This window comes from Sminthopsis crassicaudata, chromosome 4, assembly GCF_048593235.1.
Source record: "Sminthopsis crassicaudata isolate SCR6 chromosome 4, ASM4859323v1, whole genome shotgun sequence".
Classification (NCBI taxonomy): domain Eukaryota; kingdom Metazoa; phylum Chordata; class Mammalia; order Dasyuromorphia; family Dasyuridae; genus Sminthopsis; species Sminthopsis crassicaudata.
Genome location: NC_133620.1, coordinates 62031995 through 62050022, shown reverse-complemented (window position 1 = coordinate 62050022; position 18028 = coordinate 62031995). Strand labels below are relative to the sequence as shown.

The following is an 18028-nucleotide window of genomic DNA, read 5'->3' as shown; positions in this document are numbered from 1 at the left end:
TCTCCATACCCAACTATATCCAGCCTTTGAAGGATGGTGTACTGCCAAAGACTCTTGACAAGGCTCAAATAAAGATGTACTGAGGCTCTGGGATAAGACTTTTCAGAGAAATTTGATATGTCAACCAGTGACTTTGAGACTTTAAAGGTTTACATTTTAATATCTAGATTTCTCAGAATTCTTGATGGGCTAAAGTCATCACCTCAGAGAATGCCAGTGCCCTGCAAAATCAATGCTTCAACATTCATTAGTGATACACCATTTATGTTTATATAGGCATACACACACTCAGAGATGGAAGTTAAGAGGCTATGCATGACTAATAAGGGTTTGTGTTCAAAATGGCTGTCAATATCATTACATACCTAATATATAATTATAAAACATTTTAGAAAACTCATGGAAAAATTTTCCTCATTTATTCTAAAGAAAACTGGATGTTTTTGAAAATTCATAGGAATACCACAAAATTCAATCAATACATATTTTAGAATGGAGAGAGAGAGAGAGAGAGAGAGAGAGAGAGAGAGAGAGAGAGAGAGAGAGAGAGAGACTGAGAACAAACAATGGTCAATAAAATACCAAATTGACCAAAAAATCTAGTACCAAGACTGGCTTCTTCCTATAGGACTTACATCAAATGTCCTAGGATAGCTGGTACTTCTGGTTATTAGCTATGAATCTGAATGTTGACTTGCAGCTGCTATATAACAAATATCAATTTTTACAATCTCATGTTGGTTTTTAAAAACCTCCTTTAAATGCCATGGATAAAGGCAATACATTTTGTTAAGGCCATCAAAAAGATGGTGGAAAGAAAAGAGAAGTTCTTTAAGAGAAATGTCAATCATAACATTCAAATTAATAGTACTATACTAAAATAAGTGAAAGTAAATATATATCCCCTCTGGAGAGGCCTAGCATTTTAATATCCTTGCTATTTTTAACTCATCAAAGAAAAGACATTTTTCCTAAGAACTTAGCAACACATGAATAAAGAGGACTATATCAAAACACTGCTTGTACTTGCCATGTAATTCCTTCAGTGGGAATTTACCTATTTCACACCTTTTTCAGTAATTTCAGGTTAAGGTTTCCAAAAGAACTTCCTAAATACAAGCCTAGGCTAGAAAATAGTTCCTTAAGGAATTCATGACAAATATCTCAAGAAAAGATCTGACATCAAGAAAAAAAATTATGATCTACACTTAAGGTGACTTAAGATGATCATTACCATATCCAGTAAATGCATATCACTGTTCTTCACATTTCGACCTGGACTTAGTAACATTCCAAAACATCTGAAAATAATCAAAGAAGAAAAAATATTAAGAAATGATAAACCACTAAATAAAAGATCTTTGCCCAACAGACAGAAAATCAATTTGTATAATTATTTTCCCATTTGTGTACCTCAATTCATATAAATGACTATTCATATTTTATCATATATAAACTAAAATTTTCTATAAAATTACATTAAATTGCACAATATAACATGGAAATGATAATGCCAAATGACCAGTTTGTCATTTTCCATTAAAAAATTGATAACACGGGGGCAGCTAGGTGGCGCAGTGGAGAGAGCACCAGCCCTGAATTCAGGAGGACCCGAGTTCAAATCTGCTCTCAGACACTTAACACTTCCTAGCTGTGTGACCCTGGGCAAGTCACTTAACCCCAGCGTTGGGGGGGGGGGGGGGGAGAGAGGAAAGAAAGAAAGAAAAAATTGATAACACTGTGAGCATTTACAATAAGGCATCCTAGAAATAGTCTTCAAATTAAGTGCTGATCAAAAGAGGAGAGAAGAGTGGTTAAGGAATTAATTTTCCAAATAAGACATTTCCCTTAAATAGGTTAGTCTTAATATCTCCATCAAGAACCACTAACCTAATTAACTTGTCAAGGGAGTTTCTGAGAATAAAAACCATAATTACAGTTTTCCAATGCCTTAGTCTTAGGTAAATACAGATTTAAGTATTGGTTATCATTAAAGATTCATGGTTTAGTTAGGTTTTGTACTAGTCAACATCTGAGATCTCTTTCATTTCCTAAGTTTCAAAGATTCTGTGATTTCCTCCTTCAAACAAGTACACCTTACAAAGAGTCCTTGTGATTGAAAGAATTCTTCCAAGTATTTTATCGTTTACTGAAAACTAACTTTGAAGTCCTATTCCTACCCAAAAGGCCAATGACTTCCAATTACATAGAATCATCATTTATTAGAGTTGAAAGACTTAGAAATTACCTAGTCCAAGACCTTCATTTTGCAAACGAGGAAAAATGAGTCATAGCCAGGAATAAAACTAAGGTCACAGAATGAGTCAGTAGAAGATATGGGATTTTATATATGATTCAATGCAAAGTTAATTTACATATGTATATATATATATATATATATATACACACATATAAATAATACAGAACTCACTACCTTTAGGAGAGACTAAAGCCATACCTCCTCCTTCCTAACTTTCTTATTTCTCTTGAGACCAACACCCTCTTTCATCAGACATCCAGACATACAACCTGGGATTCATCTCTGACAACTCATTCTCCATGGCCAATCAATTGATTCTATGTCATCAACACCTCCTATAAACATACTCTTCTCTATTCATACCACAACCACTCTCTTCTAAGCCAGTAGCCATCACCTCTCAGCCGGACTACTGAAACAGCTGCAATCCCAGCTCTCTCTGATCCGTACTCCAGAGGGCTATCGATGCGATGCTCCTAAAAGTTAGGACACCCACATGTCACTCCTCTATTCCACTGATTCTACCTTCACAAAATCACTCACATTCATTACCTTCTCTCTAGTCATAGAGCCTCCACTCTATTTTAGGGTATTATCTTGACCTTTCTACTTCTTATGACTTTTTGCCCACTATTTTCCTTCCCTGAAATAGTTCCCACCTACACCTCTGCTTATTAAAATCTGTACTTTTCCTGGAAGGCCCAATTCAAGTACTTACTACCTCCACAATGAGGCTTTTCCTAATCCTCCACCCTCACCAAATCTCTCATACCATTCTGTCTGAAATCTTACTTGACAATCCATCATAACTTATACTGCAATTTCTTTAATATTTATCACTTCCCCCTAACTAAATTCTAAAATTAATATTTATCACCTCCCCCTAAGTTTCTTGAGGTCATGGAACTATAAAATCCTGTTTCATCTTGGTATCCCCCAGGATAGTACAGTGAATGACACATAGCAGATAGACTCAAATTCCAGTAAATCCATACTAGGACTAGGATCAAATATGAATTTTCCCATTTAGCATTTAATATCCTTTATAACTTCACCCCCACCTACTTTCTCCTCTTCAGACCCAGCACAACTGCCTCTATGGAGCTCCTCAAACATAGCACTCTTGTCAACTCCATGCCTTTGTACTGTCAGACCTTCAATTCCTGAAAAACAGCCCTTTCTCACTCTTCTACCTTTTAAAATCCCCAGTTATCTTCAAGATTTAACTTAACATCATCTTCTGTATGAAATCTTTCCTCACCTCTAGTAAAGCCTCCCTCTTCCCCAAAATAAAATATGATTTTGGTTCATTTTCCCTTCAAGGTTTCAGTTTCATCTCTATTTCCAGTACCTAGCACTAAAGTGTCTTTTTACTGTTTGGTTTACTTCTCACTAAGTTTCTCTTTTTCTAGATCCCTTCCCTTAAATCCTACTAATTCTGTCTTTCTTCTATGATTAGAATAGCTATTTGTCAAGTAGCTTACTTAATTTTGGCTAACATATATACAAGCTAAAAATTGCTTGATGTTTGCCAACTAATCTAAAAGGGAGGAAAATGAAATAAGCTGTTTACAAAATGCATTTCTTACCTGTCCTCTATCTATCCTAAATAAATCTTCAGTTTTTTTAATCTTAGCTTAATAAAAAGCCCATGAAAAATAAAATTTTGATGTGTTATATACCCTCTTCTAGAACAAGGTTAGTTGCCCCTCAAAAAATATTAGCTGTGTATTTCTGATGCAGAATAATTACAATGCACCCAAATGCAGGATGTGAAAGAGATATCACAGAAAATAAAAACACCATTCTGGTCTATAGCAAAACCATGGAGATAACAATTTAACTATTCCATCTTTATGTCATCAGAAAAAGCTCTACATACTAATGTATTTATAAAGCCTAGAAGAAAAGAACTTTTGAAAATCAGAACAAGGGCTCACAGGACTTTACAAAAGAAATATATACTACCTAAAACCAATATAAATTATAGAAAAAAAGAATATGATTACTGAATAAGAATGGATCTTAGATGATGAATGAGGAATAACTAAATGTCAATTTCCTGCAATCATTTCTCAAAATAAACCTATATTATAATATCAAAGGATATCTGTGGGAGAGATAATGTAGACATCTTAGAAGCTCAATCCTATTTAAAATAAATTCAGGCACGTATAAATCTTTGATCATATTTTAACAAAAGGATAAATGATCCTATACAGCTATAAAAAAATAGAAAAATCCATTAAAGATGAGTATACATGATAATTGGTCAAAAAATAAACAAAGAAGAAAAAATATAGTTGTGTACAATTAAATAGTACTTGAAATCAGAAACAAGATAATTAATATTTAAATTATCAGGAAAAAACTCAAGTTTAGTCACAAAAATAAAACAATTTTTTTTTTTGGTGAATTTTTTGATCCAACTATTGATCTTCTTGGAATGGAACTAGGATTTAATGCAAAGTTAATGTATTCATGTAAGTGAATCAGGATTGTAAAAAAAAAAAAAAAAAAAACCCTGCCATTTTAACTAGATTATTAGATTCATATTAGATTCATAAGGGCTTGAAATTTCAAAGAGACCTCACAGATAACCCTTACCTCAAAGATGAATCCCTCAACTAATGGTCTTTATAAGTGACTTTTCAACCATAGCCCAAAAGTTCCATTGATTAGATATTGCTAAATCCATTTTTGGACAATTTTAACTTGTAGGAAGTGTTTTCTTATATTGAGCTGAAATCTGTTTCCCATACTCATACTCACTGGCCCTACTTGTACCATCTGAGGTCTTCTGGGCAAAGTAGAAAAATAATCTAACAATTTTCATATATTTGCTCCTCAAAGGTGGAAGATATTTATTTTGCCCTCCCCCCAAAAAAATTCCACAAAACTTCTCTCTAAAGATTCAATTAGCTTCAGTAATCCTTATGTAAGGTACATATGGAGCCTCCACAGCATTCATTTTGTACTCTTTCAGTACAGCTCATTTATTTAGAGCCTTCTTAAATATTCAGATGTATAAAAAATATACAAGATGTTATTTGACATGGGATGTATCCAGTAGAACTCTTTTGAACACCACAAAGCTTTCAATCTATCCTAAAATTATTAACTTTGTTTGTAGTTATGCAATAATATTAATATTAATTCTCACTAAATTTACCATCCACTAGAATCTTCTTGTCCTTTGTCACTTAACTCCTACCTCTATCTTCCCATTAGTATGGGATACTATTGGGACATCTAAGTAGATATGTTTAGCAAGCATTTGGTGATGTAAGAGAGAAGTTCAAGAGAATATACAAATTTGGATGCCATATGCTGAGTATGATAACTGTTCATTGGAATCATATAAATTCACCAAGAAAAAGAAATGAAGAGTGATACAAAAAGAACTTTGAAAGCAACTTCTATAGGAAAGGGAGCACATGCTATAAAGAGAAGAAGAAGGAAGGAAAAGAAGAAGAAAGAGCAAGAACAAGAACGAATAAAGAAGAACAAGGAAGAAGAAGGAGGAAGAAGGAAGGAAGGAGGAAAAAAGGAGGAAGAAGAGGAAGAAGAAAGAAGAATAAGAACAAAAAGAACAACTAGAAGAAAAAGGAGTGATTTTGGGGATTATTTTTTAATTCACTGCTGCCCCTTTAGGCAGAGAACCCAGAGACAGCAAGAAATGATGAAAAAATCCCAGAGAAGCCAAGAAAGATGAAGTAAGAGAAAACAATATTGAATTTAGCAGATGAAAAATGGCTAGAAATCTAGAAAGGAATAGTTTCTGTAAGAGCTGAAAAAAGTGAATCAGTGGAATTCAGCAGTGAGATGGAGGAGAGATCTAGGATAATAACTTGACAAAAGAAACAAGGTCAAAAGAAGGTTGTCTTACTCTGACATACCACTTCACACCCATCAAATTGGCTAAGATGACAGGAAAAGATAATGATAAGTGTTGGAGGGGATGTGGAAAAACTGGAACACTAAAACATTTTGAGTTGGGAAATGATCCAACCATTCTGGAGAATAATATGGAATTATGCCCAAACGGCCACCAAACTGTGCATACCCTTTGATCCAGCAGTGTCTCTACTGGACTTGTATCTCAAAGAAATGATAAAAGAGGAAAAGGACTCACGTATAAAAACATTATAGCAGCCCTTTTTGTAGAGTGAAGAAACTGGAAACTGAGTGGATGTCCATCAGTTGGGGAATGGCTGAATGAATTGTGATATATGAATGTTACAGAATATTCTCGTTCTATAAGAAATGAGCCAGGCTGATGATTTCAGAAAAGCCTGGAAAGACTTACATGAACTGATGCTGAATAAAGTGAGCAGAACAAAGATAACATTATACACAGTAACAAGAAAATTATGTGATGATCAACCATAATGGACTTAGCTCTTTTCAACAATGAGATGATTCAAGGCAATTCCAATACACTTGTGATGGAAAGTGTCATCCCCATCCACAGAGAAAATTATAGCAATTGGATGTGGATAACAGCACAGTGTTTTCACTTTTTTGTTGTTATTGTTTGTTTATTTGGGATTTTTTTTCATGGTTTTTTTCCCTTTTGGTCTAATTATTCTTGTGCAGCATGATGAATATGGAAATATGTTTAGAAGAACTGCACATGTTTAATCTATATTGGAATGCTTGCTGGGGAGTGGAGAAAGGGAGAAGAAATGGGGCAAAGGAAAAGGGAACCTCTCAGAGATTAGAGCAAAAGAATCTGAAGACACACAGGACAGTCACTTTTGAGTGACCTCCAATTTTTATACCAATACAATAACTCAAGAGAATTATACACAGACATCAAGTTTAAAAGACAAGTGGGCTACTGAATTTATAAAATCAAACAGTATCAACCTATAAAGCAATCAGTAGTCTAAGCTGTCTCATTATTCCCTTGTGATTTTAAAAATATTATTAAATTTTTTGTTTCCTTTTTGCCATTGGAGAAAAGAAGAAAATACAAACCAAATTCCTTATAACAAATATATACAATCAAACAAAACAAATTCCTTAACTGGCTGTGAGGTCACCTGTTCTTCAAGAAAATAACACCAGAAAATGTATCCTTCAATCATTCACTCAACAAAAGATAAATCAGTATCACTAATTTCCTTAAATATGATTTTTGCTGTAAGCCAACAAGCAGGAAACAAGAATTTAATGACAACTGATTATTAGTGTAAAGGGCAAGCACATCTCTTCCAATCTACTCAGCAAAAGTTGAAAGAGAATATTTTTAATCCAATTACAATAAATACCCATATCACTTATTTGCTAGCCATTTAATGCCTTACAACTCTAAATAGTATATTTCTAGACAGTCCTCATATTTTTATATTATCCCTATTTTCTCAATTGTTTAAGTCATCCAAAAGGTATGTGTTAATATCATGGAACTCAACAAAAATTCTTCTTTATTTTTAGTTGTTGTGAACAAGTGTCTCGGCACTAGTTAGAATACTTGTTGGTCTTGAATGTGCTTTCATGAGATAGGTAGCTTTTTGGAAGGAAAATCATTCTACCAACAGCAGTCTGTTACTATTCCAGAACTATAGAAGAGGCTAGATGCTAAATGCCCAGATGCAAAATACTGCTCTGTGAGAGATGAAGAATTTAAATCTCTATCATCCTGGCTCCAAAGGAAGCTCTCTATCCACTATGTCACATGTAACTAGAAAGTTGAAAACTATAACATAATGATCCAAAACATACCTGTCTGAGGTGGTTCATATCAGGTTCCTATCAATAGTGATTTGAATTTAAATAAAAACAGGGCTCCTCCTGTCCAAAAAGCTCTCCCATTAATCTTCCAAAATACCGTAAGTTCTAACAGTCCCTTCTTTAAGATACAAGTCACTGCTCCTTACAATATGTACATATATAACTGGAAAAGTCCCTGATCCTGTTCTTCAGCTTCACTATGTTAATCTCCATGAAATATAATAGTGAGAAAAAGCCAGACAAGAAATTAAGAATCAATTAGATACATTTCTGAATGATTCAACAAGAAGCACATATAAACTAATATTTTTTACCACTATACCCGATTTATAGATCACGAACCTAGTGCTGAAAGGGCCCTAGGAGTCCCCTACACTACTCCCTCATTTTATAGATGAGAAATTGTGACTCAGAATGTATTTGCCAAACAACACAAAAGTAATAAGCAGTAGTGGGCTTAGAGAGTGTGAACCCACACTCCCTAAATGCAAAGACAGTAACCTAAATAATAACTAAACTTTACTTTATATGGCTTTTTACAGTTTACAGTTTACAAATCCTTTCTGTTGATAACTCTATAATAGAGTATAATGTATGTGTGTATGTATGTATGTGTGTGTGTGTGTGTGTATATATATAAAACTATATAACTCCATAATAGGTTAATAGAGCAAATAAGCACCACCACCACTTTTTAGATGAGAAAACTAAAGCTTTAAAAAAGATTGTCACTTTTCACAAGTTACATGGCTACTGAATACAAAAGTTGACATTTCTAGCCCTATGATGATTTTAGGGTGGAAAAGTCTCAGGAATTATGATAGGAAAATGAATTATTCACTAACATACAATCATCAATCAATCAATAAACATTTATTTAGCATCTACTATGCTCCAGGCAATAGGAAAATATAGTTCCATTTCAACTGCAAAGTCTCCCTTTTCTTAGAGGCGATAAATTTGTTACCAACAAGATACACAAGTACCCTCAGTTCCTTCTCACTCACCACATAGGTCACTTAAATGGTGAGACAGTAGGAAAGGAGGCAATAGCCTTCTCTTAGGTCTCAAGTCTATTAGTTTATTCAAAATTGTCTTTCATATGGTCACCAAAGTGACATTCCCAAAGGATAAATCTGACATTTCTCCTCCTCAGTAAACTCCAGTGACTCCCAATTATTTCTAGGATCAACTCTGCTTTGGCATTTAAGGGTTTTCCCAATCTGGGCCTTTCCTACCTCTCCAGGCTCCTAACACATTCAACACAGTTTATAATTCAGACACATTGGCAACACATTCACCACTTTAGCTTCCACTTCCTTGCCTCTAGAATATACTCCTTCCCTCTTAGAATTCCCAGCTTCCTTTATTTCACTGTCTGAAGGAAGCCCTTCCTGATCTCCTTGATGGAAGAGCCTTTATGGCCAAGATTTCCTTCTTTTTGCTTTCTAGGTCTTCTTATGTTAGACCTCCCTCTCCATGCTGGACCATCCAGCACTTCTCAAGGCACCTCAAAGACCATGTTCCATCTCCCGATTCCTTGTCTTGTCACTGGTGGTCCCTCATGCTTGCAGTGGTTTCCTCTTCACCTTCACTTCCACCTCTTGGTTTTCTTCAGGATTTGGCTCAATTATGAAAGGTTTTTCCTCCTCACCACCATTAGTAACATCTTCCAAATCCAGCCTTGCTCTAACCTATATAACTGTGTGAGTGCTGGCTCACCATTACGATAGTGTTTCCTGAGGGCAGGGATCTTGTTTTTGTCTTTCCTTATATCCTCAAAGTATCACATCACACCTTGCATAAAGTAAGCACTTATGATGCTGGCTGACTATGGAATCTTCTATGTCCATAGAGATGGATTAGTACGGTTCTACACTGTGAACTCCTGGGGTCAAGGACTACTTCACTTTTTAATTTGTATTTTTAGTCCTCGGTACACAGTAAACACATAATAAGTTTTTGCTTGTTACTGATAAACACATTAAAAATACCTTTTTCTGAATTTTTGCATATTTTAACCAAATCCAATAAAAACTCTACATGATAGATTTAATATAGAAATAAATCTATGCTGTTTGATGATATTGTTCGACCATTTTTGAGTCGTGTCTGAATCTCTGTGACCCTATTTGAGGTTTTTTAGGCAGATTCTGGAGCAATTTCCCATTTCCTTCTCTATTTTATTTGACATGTAAGGAAACTAAGGCAAGCCCAGAGTCACATAGCTATAAGTGTCTGGGGCCTGATTTAAACTCAGGAAGAAGAGTTTTCCTGACTCCAAGACCAGCACTCCATTACCACCTCACTACCCTCTTAAAGCGATCAATTTTGAATGTTTTAACCAGATTTATTATATATAATGAAAACTATATATTTTATATATAATTATAATATATTATATATAAAGCACAGGACAGTGCACTGCATCTAAATTCAGTAAGACTTGAGTTTAAAATCTGCCTCAGACAGTTAATAACTATGTGATATGGGCAAGTAATTTAACTCGTCTGCCTCAGGAAATACAATAGTATTTCCCAGAGTTATTAGGAGGAAAAAATAAGACAATATTCACAAATAGCTTTGCAAATTTTAGAGCACAATGTAAATGCTAATTATTATTATTTTACTTCTATTAACTAGTTGCATGAAGAAAGACTTTCCTTTAGTATGTTCATGTAATCTATAATTGCTACTATTTTTCATGTAAAATGCATATATTACCTTCTAGACTACAGCTTCTTATGCTTCTTAAAATGTTAGCTATCTCTAAAATCAAAGATTTTGTGCCAGATACATATAGGGAAAAGATTTTATTCTTAGCTTTTCCCCAAGAAGGTTGCAATCTAGAAGTGCTGGATGGTCCAGCATGGAGAGGGAGGTCTAACATAAGAAGACCTAGAAAGCAAAAAGAAGGAAATCTTGGCCATAAAGGCTCTTCCATCAAGGAGATCAGGAAGGGTTTCCTTCAGACAGTGAAATAAAGGAAGCTGGGAATTCTAAGAGGGAAGGAGTATATTCTAGAGGCAAGGAAGTGGAAGCTAAAGTGGTGAATGTGTTGCCAATGTGTCTGAATTATAAACTGTGTTGAATGTGTTAGGAGCCTGGAGAGGTAGGAAAGGCCCAGATTGGGAAAACCCTTAAATGCCAAAGCAGAGTTGATCCTAGAAATAATTGGGAGTCACTGGAGTTTACTGAGGAGGAGAAATGTCAAATTTATCCTTTGGGAATGTCACTTTGGTGACCATATGAAAGACAATTTTGAATAATAGAAATATCAACATTCTCTATATGTTGTCAACTTCATAGATTGTTGTGAGGATAAAATGTGATGATTTTGATAAGGCTTTTAGCACAGTACCAGGCACATAGTAAATGCAATGTTATTAGTTATTATTATTAGCAATTATGAGGGAAAAAAAGGAGATACAAACTGAATAGGGAAAAGAAAATATAGCTAGCTACTAAAAAGAAAAACTTTTTTTATTAAATAAAACTTACAGGATTAAAATCTAGGAAAATAAAATCAGCTGCAGGTGGGCTTTAAGCTAGTTATTTAATTCAATTGTAAAATATCTATACAAAGAAAGTACAGGTAGGAAAACCTGCCACCCACTACTATTGTTAGCAATCCCCCATGATTCAGAGCTCAGATTAAGCAATTAAATCATGAACAATTCTGCATTCTGAAACCGTTGTGTAAAAATGTATCAGCAGACACTTCTCCAGATGTATATGCAGAGACAGCGATATATGAGCCTATGTTTGTAAATGCAAATATGTGTATAAATGATTTATTTCAAGATTTGCCTAGATATACACATCTGGTTTGGCATGCACATATTTCAATGGGATAATAGGAAATGTGTTTTCCCCCATGTTGTTGTATAAACAAGAAAACAAACAAAAAAATTAATTTTTCAACTTTTTGAACTATATATCTTAACATTAACACCTGATCTACAAATAAAGAAGTAAAGTCCCTTAGCAAGATGCATTTTCATTTTCACCTCAAGTAGTTATAAGAAAATGAGATTCAGGTTCCTCTGAAGTTACTCTTTCTTGCAGATGCTCTTTCACAGTACAGCATAACACAACACAGTGAAAAGAACTTTTCCCACAACTTCTAAACTCTTTAACCTTGGGCAAATCAGCTAATTTCTCTTACTCATCTGTAAAACAGAGATTACCATATTTCTAGGACTTATTTCACAATGATGTTGTGAAGATAAAATGAAAGGATGTAAATAAAATACATTGAAATTACATAGCATCATGTAATTGCATCCGACTGTTTACTAAATTATTCTTCTCTAACAAGTCAGTTTTAAAAGCAGTGCATGAATTTTACAAATTCACTTGACAAGATTGCCACCTGCTGGATCATTGTGAGACTGAAGATTTAGTCATTAAAAAGTCTAAAAGTTAAATTACTAAATTTTTCTTCCTCTCCTGTGTGAAACTTAACATGGCTCTTTCTAACTAACTTTAGCACAGTACCAGGCACATAGTAAATGCAATGTTATTAATTATTATTATTAGCAATTATAAGAGAGCTATTTCTATTTATATTCACATATTGCCACTTTTACTCATTTTCAAATGGTTCTAAGTTGCAAGAGAAATGATAATACTATATTAAATATAATGAAGTACCCTTTCTCGATTAGTTCAAAAATTAGGATCTAACACAAAAGAGGAATTCAAATTATCTTTAGTTAAGATGGATCAATGAAGTGATGAAGCAAGTAGTTTGCCAAAGGACAAAATTATAAAAGTCTCTTAATCACCACATCCCACTAAGTTCATATACACACACAGCACATGTGTGCATAGACATACATGCATATGTAACTGTAGGTACATAAACATAACATGTATATAAGCACATATATGCCTCTGTGGGTACTAAATGTGCACATTTTACTCACAGATGCCTAAAACAATCTGAACCAATTTTTTTGTCCCAGATATTAACAGTTTTTAAATTCTGGATAATGAAATGACTTACCTTTCAATTGCCAGCTCTTTGTTGGACAATTGTTGCACTGTGATCACAACCTTCTTTTCAATTCCTTGTCTCAATTTGAAGTAAAATTTCTCCCTATCCTTAGGCACAGGACTGAAATGTACACAATAACAAGAATTAAATATAACACAAGAAATGATCTAAAAACATAATTACATCAATCCATGTAATCTGCCAATAATCATTTTTGTTAAAAAGCATATCAAGTGCTCACTACATACAAACTAAGTAGTATAGATTCAACAATTAAACTAGAGAAAGCTCACACAAATAGAGAGAATGCTATTTTTATACACTGCCTAATTTGGACTGTTTGTCTATTTATGCTTTCCTCCATTTAAAGGAATATCTCTCTTCCTCAAACTTCAAATGCAAACTCCAAATCATTATGCTTACTACTTTTTAATATACATAGCAACTCACAATTTGAATAGCATTTGAGAGAACATAGAGAAGTTCTTTTACAACAACTCTGAGGCAGATAATACAATTAGTAACAAAATTTTAAAGATGGGGAAATTGATAATCAGGAAAATCTAGTGTTTTGCCAATGGTCACACAACTAGCAACTGGTCAAATCAAAACTCAAACAAAATCTTCTGAGCTCAGGTCTAGGGCACAAGGCCATGCTATGGTTCACTTAAATATTTCGGCATTAAAAAGAATCAATGATCTCACTAATAAGGAGCTTCCTTCTACTTGAACATATTCAACACGTCCATACATTCCTGTGTAACATTCAAAATGGCTCTCTCTTACTACTACATAGAGAGCTTGCTGGAGTCCTCCTAGTTCTTTAATAGTCTGAAGATGCCGGAGCAGTGCCTAGGCCATTTATCACCTATCCTTTAGTCTCCCAACACAATCAATCAACAAGCCTCTCACACCATTTTTAAAACCAAGATAAATTAACATAATGAAAAAATTCTTAAGCTAAAAATATAAGTCATATAAAGAAAAGATAATGTGAAACAAAATATAAATGAAAACATAATGTAATTGACACAAAATTCACAAAACATCATTGTTATCAGTAGTGATTCTTAATCATCAAAAAAGCTATAAAACTTATTTTCAAAAATAAGTCTTTCAATTCAACATAATCCTTTACAATAGAAATGAACAAATTCGCTTTTAATACAGAAGCTAAATAGAATTTTTACCTTTTAAAGGGAAATTAATGCAAAAAAAGTAAGATCTAACCACAGAGTTTTAGATTCTAACCCTGGGCTAAAATACAAAAGAATCTCAAAAAGAGCTCAAAAATTTTTTGTAAAAATAAAAAAAAAAAAAAAAATGATAGAAGTTGAAAGATGGATGGCCAAAGAAGTTCTTTGTTTAGAAAAGACGTGAGAATTTCAGGAGTCTACAAGTGGAAAAGAAGTTAGCAGTGGGAAATGTCAATTATATTAAGAGAGGCATGGGGGAAGAGGCAGGAGATGGATGAGAAAAAAAGGATGAGAGAGAGAGAGAGGGTATAATGGAGAGAAAAAGGAAAAGAGGAGTCAAAGGGAAAGGAGAGAAGAAGAGCTATTGGGGAAAATGGAGGAAAGAAGCCTTTCCCAATGCCTCATTCCAGTGCTTTTTCTCTGTTATTTTCTATTTACCCTGTACAAGATGTGTTTATACATAGTTATTTGCTTGTCTTCACCATTTAACTATAAGCAACTTGAAATAGAGACTATCTTTTGCCCTTTTTCTGTATCCTTAGTACTTAACACAGTGCCTGGCACATAATAGGCACTGAATAAATTCAAAACAAGAGAAAAATAATAAAAAAACATTACCAAATTAGCATGTCAACAATTAAATCCCAGTGGTTAACAGTGACCTCCAGCTGTCTAGTCTTCATTAACTACAGTCTATACTTATGAATTGGCTTAGCCAACAAAATAATCTCTTCTGCTCACACACAAAATAACATCTGTAGCTTTCAAATTCACTCATCAAGAATGCAATATATATTTTGTTCTAAACAAAATGTTGCCCAACAATATATTCACCTGGAACAAGGAGGTTAAAAAAGGAAAAGAAAGCAGGAAGTCACTTTCTCACACACCCAGACTTCCACCTCTTTATTATTTTTACAATTATTCTTCATAGCTAATTAACCAGTCACTCTTCATCTATATTACCTACCCATTGCTATTCTTGATATAATAGGCTTTAAGCCTCTGTGTCATTGCAGAAATCAAGCAAGAAGTCAATTGCCTCAACTTTCAGCAATATATGCTGACCTAGTTTCTTTTTTTATATTTCCAAACAATTAGTTAAGTCTGATTATGGATCATCCTTGATTTCCCCAATTAGTTTCATCTTCCTTTTTAAAAATGTTTCTGAAAATTTTTTCAGCTGAGGAAATAGTAAACAGTGGGTAGAAAATGTAAGGGCTGGCGTCAGGAAGGAATCAGGAAGATTGGAGCCGAAATCTGGTCTCTGACATTTTCCAACTAGGTGATCCACTGAAAGTCGCTTAACCTCAATTGTAAAAAGGGAATAATAATAATAATAATAATAATAATAATAATACCTGCCTCTCAAGGCTGTTTTGGGGCTCAAATGAGATAATAATTGCAAACTATGATTTATTAGCACAGCACCTGGCATCTATTGTTGCTGTTGTTGTTATTATTATTATATTTTCTCTTTGCTTAGGTTATTAGACTAATGAAATTAATAAATGAGACACAAAACATAAAATGTAATTTTCATGGCTTTCTACTGACTAGGAGGCAGGAAACTAAGCTTCCACAAAAAGACCACTGTATACTAAAACAAGAATCAAAAAGGTGATAAAAGGTTGCTTTTAAAAATTATATTTATTTGTTTGTTTTTATTTATATATGTGTATGTATACACACATACATACACATATATGCCCACACTCCTATTCAATCCAATATTATGTTGATTATCTATATACACTATATACACTATATACTACTATATACAAGGAACTATACGGGGCACTAGGGGAAAAATTGGAAAACATCATGAGCTCAGCATTAGGAAGCTTAGTGGGACACAACCATTCAAAGGAGAAAAATAGAGTGCTCTAAGAAAATTTTGAAAGGGGAAATCATTTCAGATCAGACAAAAATGAACCTGAAAAGGTCCTTGAAAAGCCAGACTTCATGTGAAGATTTAGTCAATGGGTGTACTTAATACAGGAAGAACCAAATCTCACACACACTCCCACATGCACAAACCCCACAAATTTTCATCACCATTTTAAGGCATTGTCCTACCATTTTGTTTTCAGAACTTCTGCACAGACTATTTTCATTTTACTTCCCAGTTGCCTTACCTGAAGTTCCCCTTTCCATCATCTTCTTTGACCTCCAAAGACACACGGAAGGTAAATACATCACTGTCTGGGGTAGGGAGAACAGAGTCCTTTACATCTGACACTTGCCTGGAAGAACGTTTAAATGCTGTACAAAAGCTGTATAAAATTCTGCTGACCTAAATGAAAAAATAAAGGAAGAAATACGGTGAGACAAAAGTCTTACCTCCTTTCTAATTCCCTCCCCCTTCTAATACTAAGAAACTAAGGAAGGTCTACCTGTCTCTTTTTTCTCCTAGTCAAAAATGTAAAGTGGTAAATTAAGTACAATTTCAGCAGATATGTTAGGAAGACGTAGAATCTTCTGTAGAAAACAGGACTAAAATATTAAATGGGAGCAGTAAGAAAATGCTCTCCACTTCACATCAATGATTCTTTTCCAGGGTAACTCCAAAGGAACACTAAAATCTCCCACACAGCTGCCCCCCCCATCAGCACTGGCAGATTCCCCCACTTACTTGTACGTACAGTAGTCCTGCTCCTCCTGCAACCTCCTGTACCCCCAAACCCCAAAACAAATAATCCCTAAGTTTCCTCTGAGTCTGGACAAAGGTCTTACTCTTATCTTATAGCACCAGTAAGTGAAAAGGAAAGTTTGTCTCAGCTTGAAATATCACCTTGACTTTTACCCCTTTTTCCATATCACTCAATACTAATGTAAAACTTTCTGTGCCTACCTTATTAGGCCATTTTAATACATGAATTTACTTTTAGAAAAAATTAAGCTTATGTTATGCTAGGCAATAGTCAACTTCCAAGAGTATGTCTATTTAAAGTTTCTTTAAAATACCCTTAAAAGTTTTTTAAACCAAAATGGTAAATTTATCATATGATTTGAAGTTAACTGTTTACAGATCATTGGTCAAATACAGAATGATGAAAAAATGTTTTAAAAAATTTAAAGAATCAGTGGAGACAGAAGTGTGGGGGGAAGTATAATAAAAATGGTAAAAATCCTTGCCTACTTCTTACCACAATATTTTGCTCTGAATGAATTCATTTGGAGGCAGGTGGGTGGCATCAGGCTAGAGCCAGGAAATCCCGAGTTCAAATCCTGCCTCAGACGCTAGATAGCTGTGTGACCCTGGATAAGTCACCTAACCTGTCTACCCCAGTCTCCTCCTCCATAAACCGAGGATATTAACAGCACCTGTATCCCAGAGCGGTTGTGAAGATCAACACAATACCAATGCTTGTTGTTGTTGTCACTGTTATAACTATTATTTGGAGCAAGACTTTCATTCCCTCCATGCAAAGATCAACTCTAACTCCTGATATCAAATCACTTTCAGTGGGGATTATTCAGTTTCTCTTTCTCACTCACACCCAAAATCCCCTTCAGGAGGGTCTTGCAGGACCATGCCAAACGAGTCTTACTAGCTCTCTGTGAATATTTCTCATACAAAGACCTTAGGGGCTGGGCCAGAGCCATCTCTGGCAGTGACCTTTTCTTCCACCACTCTCCATCAGGGTGTTCTGCTCACAAAGGTTGGGGCAGAGAGAAAACCACTAATGCTCACAGCAAATTCTAATTCTATTAATCGCTATTCTCTCAGAAAACATCAAAACTTGGCCCCAAACTGCAAAAATGGAAGAGACTAAGGGGGGGGGGAACCTTTAGCGATGTCCACTCTAATGGCAATGAGAACATGGG

The 18028-nt window shown here is 34.5% G+C and overlaps 1 protein-coding gene across 5 annotated transcripts in view; it reads right to left on the bottom strand.

Moving 5' to 3' along the window:
- Positions 1 to 18028, bottom strand: part of RABGAP1L (RAB GTPase activating protein 1 like) — a 665899-nt gene that overhangs the window by 557365 nt on the left and 90506 nt on the right. For all 5 annotated transcript variants that reach the window (XM_074308401.1, XM_074308399.1, XM_074308403.1 and 2 more), the window contains exons 6-8: positions 16336 to 16493; positions 13011 to 13121; positions 1235 to 1301 (exon numbers count right to left, since the gene is read on the bottom strand). In XM_074308401.1, coding sequence (XP_074164502.1) covers positions 1235 to 1301; positions 13011 to 13121; positions 16336 to 16493 — 336 coding nt within the window. The remainder of the gene's footprint in view (positions 1 to 1234; positions 1302 to 13010; positions 13122 to 16335; positions 16494 to 18028) is intronic.